Genomic DNA, 3,549 nt, shown 5'->3' on the forward strand with positions numbered 1-3,549 from the left:
TTTGAAGTCATAGTTGACTCCAAGATGAACATGAGCTGGCAGTGCAACGAGGCTATCAACAAAGCCAGTCGCGCCTTGTCGTGTATTAGCAGGTTCATGACCAACAGATCGAGGGAGGTGATACTCCCCCTCTATGCAACACTAGTCAGGCTGCAGTTGGAGTACTGTGTCCAGTTTTGGGCGCTGCACTTCAAGAGGGACACGGAAGATCTGGAAAGGGTTCAGAGGAGGGCCACCCGCATGATTAGTGGTCTCCATGAAAGACCCTACAAGGAGAAGCTGAGAGATCTGGATCTCTTCAGCCTATACAAAAGACAGTTGAGGGGTGACCTTGTAGCCACCTATAAATTTATCAGGGGAGGACAGCAGGGAATTGGGGATGCGCTGTTTACCAGCGTGGCTCAGGGAGTAACCAGGAATAATGGGTGCAAATTAGTGGAGAGTAGATTTAGGTTAGACATTAGGAAGAAATTTTTTACAGTAAGGGTGGCCAGAGTCTGGAATGGGCTTCCAAGAGAGGTGGTGCTGTCACCTAACTTGGAGGTCTTCAAGAGGAGGCTTGACAATCACCTGGCTGGGGTCATCTGACCTCAGTCCTCTTTTCTGCCAGGGGAAGGGGGTTGGACACGATGATCCATTGGGTCCCTTCCGACTCTAGAATCTATGAATCTCTGCCAAATCGAATCAGGGTCCAAAGCTTTTCACAACCCTAGTAGATAAGTATTTATTTAAAATGTTCCACTAAGCATTGTTTTTTTTTTTCTTTCTTTCTATTATCAGGCTTTAGCTATAAATCAGACAGATGCATGGTCTGTCCATACCATAGCACATATAAATGAAATGAAGGTAAACCTGAATAATGGACTGACGTTTATGAAGCAAACTGAAAACAACTGGAAGGTAAATGTCCTTAACAGTGCCTCCAAAATGGCTCCTTATGTGTGGTTCTTTCTTTCCATTCAACTCAATGCTGTTGAGTCCTGTTTACACACCTTTTTATCAGATATATTACAAGTTACATAGTTAAACAGAAGAAGCCCTTGCTTCAAGGGGGAAATCTTTGAACATACTACTTAAGATTCAACAGACAGAAAATTTAGCAACTGATCAATAATTCAGAATACCATTCTGGGCATTAATCTTTTAAAATATAGCTTAAGTGCTTATGGCTGTGATCAGTAATACACAGGTTTGTTTTAACATCAACAAATCTCCTCCTTTTTATGTCTATTTGAATGACCACATAAAGACTCTTGAGGCAAGTTTTGCCATTGGTGTCAGAGGAATCAGAAATTCCAACTGACAGATGGGAACATTATTTACTTATAACTTTTCTTCTCATCATTCCTGAATTAGTTATTAGATGCAACCAGTTAGTGGCAGGGAACTCTGAGAATCTTGTCAATGGTGCAGTGACAGAAACAAAAGCTGCTTATTGCATCGAAGTGAAAGCAGCTGGGTTTCCATCATAAGGATGTGCTCAAGGAGACTGAGATGTCATTTAGCCATTCAGGATTTGCCCTGAAATGAAGCATTGCAGAAAATGGTCCAAATTCTACTCCATTACACGAGTGTAAATCTATGTTTAGTATACATCTGTTGTTTCAGTTAAATCATTCCAAATGTATGGTGGTTTGCATGAGAAGCAAAATTTCCTTTGTCTTTCTATGCACTTGGATAGCCCACAGGGCCAAAAAGCACCCAATACTAATGAATTTATTATTACACTGCCACTCTGAGATAAGGAACTGTTGTTATCCTGATTTCATGGATTGTAACTTGTTCAGTTTTTCCACAGGAACTGAACCTCACTCTCTTCAGTCCAAGTCCATTAGTTCAACCATAAATGAATTTATTTTCTTTAGGTGCAGTTGGAGACAAGCCTCTTTACACACTGGGGCGTAACTTGTTGGTAATTCTAGTTTTTTGTTTTAAATTCTTAACTAAAAATCATAACATAATGTATAAGGTGATCACTTCTATTTTTTTTTAACTTCTAAATTATAAGGTTGACCTTTTTTGGAGTTGTGTTCCTTATCTTGATTTAAAGAGAAGTCAGTGGGTCTGGATTACATCCAAAATGCTATGTTCTCCTCAGTGTGTGCTATTTCTCCTAATAATACTATGGTAAATACTTCGAAGTCTGTGTCTTTGCATAGAAAATATTTTGCTATTCATCAGCACAAGTCTCCAAAAGACATGGATGGTGTTGGTAGGTGAACTGTTTTAAATGCTACTTGCGATTTAGCTTTTAAGCAACAAATATTTGCCTACAGTGCTTTTATCTGCTGTAACTGTTTACCCCATATTTTATTGCACGTGGTAAAGGGAAATTTACAGACTTTCTTCTTAAACTACATTTTAAAGGTTGATAGGGAGCTTGGCAAAAAAACCCAACTTCATGAAAAAGTTAATGAATTTAGAATGTATTGCAGACCCAATCGAAGCCAGATTGTAAAGAAGCTCTGGAGACACCTGTGTTAACTTCTAGAGGAAAGGGTGTTAAAGTTTAGTTGTAAAGAAAATAGAAATTGTACTTGAGTCTATTTCTAGCTTATTCAAGATCTTAAATTGCCTCTGTCACTCAGAATATAGGAATAGTTTGTAGCAGTTCATTAAACAACATGCATGACATCTCTCATGTGGTTCTTTAGTTTGTTCTTCTGTGCAACATGTGTTATATTAGTAAAATCAAGTCTCAAAGAAGTGCCCATTTGAGCTTTTGTGCTTGATTTTTAATGATTGGGCTTATGGATAGAGAGTGTTCAAGCCTTTACTTCAGGATCAAATCAGGCATATCAAATCTCAGAGCCCTTAGAAATTCTACTTTAACAAAAAATGTAATGAACAATGCAGACAATATGGGTAGAATCTTTTTAAGCTCCTAAGTGACCCAGGCCTCTGTATCCTGGGTTACTTTTGGAACTGGATCTTAGACTCCTGTTAGCATTGCTCTTGGTCCAGAAAAGTCTGTTTCTTTATTTTTTTCCTGGCTGACTCAGGGATGTCAGAAACCCATTTGTCAACTTTAGCTGCATTTCACTAGCTCCCAGGACAGCTCTGCTCTGGCAATTATACATTAATCTTACACAAAACTTCACATTGGCAGCCCCTATCAACTGTTTTATCCCTGGGAAGGGAATCCAATAATTTTACTCTCTCGACTTTTATAATAGATGGCTGTGTAGAGCAAACCTGGTAATATCACCTTTGTGTCAAATGCTTTATCACCTATCTTATTAGAGTCCGTTTTGTAGTGTAATATTAAACAAGCAATGATAACCTTTTGGTTTATGTAGATGACATAAAATACTGATATTGCCAAGGACTTTGCAACTTCTCAAAATCTGATATTGCAGTAGCTACTATGACAGTGAACACAGTTTACCCTTGTATGAGGCAGTTGACTTTAACTATGCTACTGAGCATTGAATTATAAAGTCATAGAAAAGCAGAGCTGGAAGGGGCCTCCGTTGGTTGCCTACTCTAGCCTTCTCACTGAGGCAGGGTGGCTAGAGTCTGGAACCAGCTTCCAAGTGAGGTGGTGCA

At 39.1% G+C, this 3,549-nt stretch overlaps 1 protein-coding gene across 2 annotated transcripts in view; it reads left to right on the top strand.

Moving 5' to 3' along the window:
* LOC109296527 (tetratricopeptide repeat protein 38-like) overlaps nucleotides 1-3,549 on the top strand; it is a 65,532-nt gene that overhangs the window by 36,616 nt on the left and 25,367 nt on the right. For both annotated transcript variants that reach the window (XM_019515945.1, XM_019515944.1), the window contains exon 7: nucleotides 781-900. In XM_019515945.1, coding sequence (XP_019371490.1) covers nucleotides 781-900 — 120 coding nt within the window. The remainder of the gene's footprint in view (nucleotides 1-780; nucleotides 901-3,549) is intronic.

The sequence above is a fragment of the Gavialis gangeticus genome, unplaced genomic scaffold (genome assembly GCF_001723915.1).
Source record: "Gavialis gangeticus isolate Ggan-Ray unplaced genomic scaffold, GavGan_comp1, whole genome shotgun sequence".
Lineage (NCBI taxonomy): Eukaryota > Metazoa > Chordata > Crocodylia > Gavialidae > Gavialis > Gavialis gangeticus.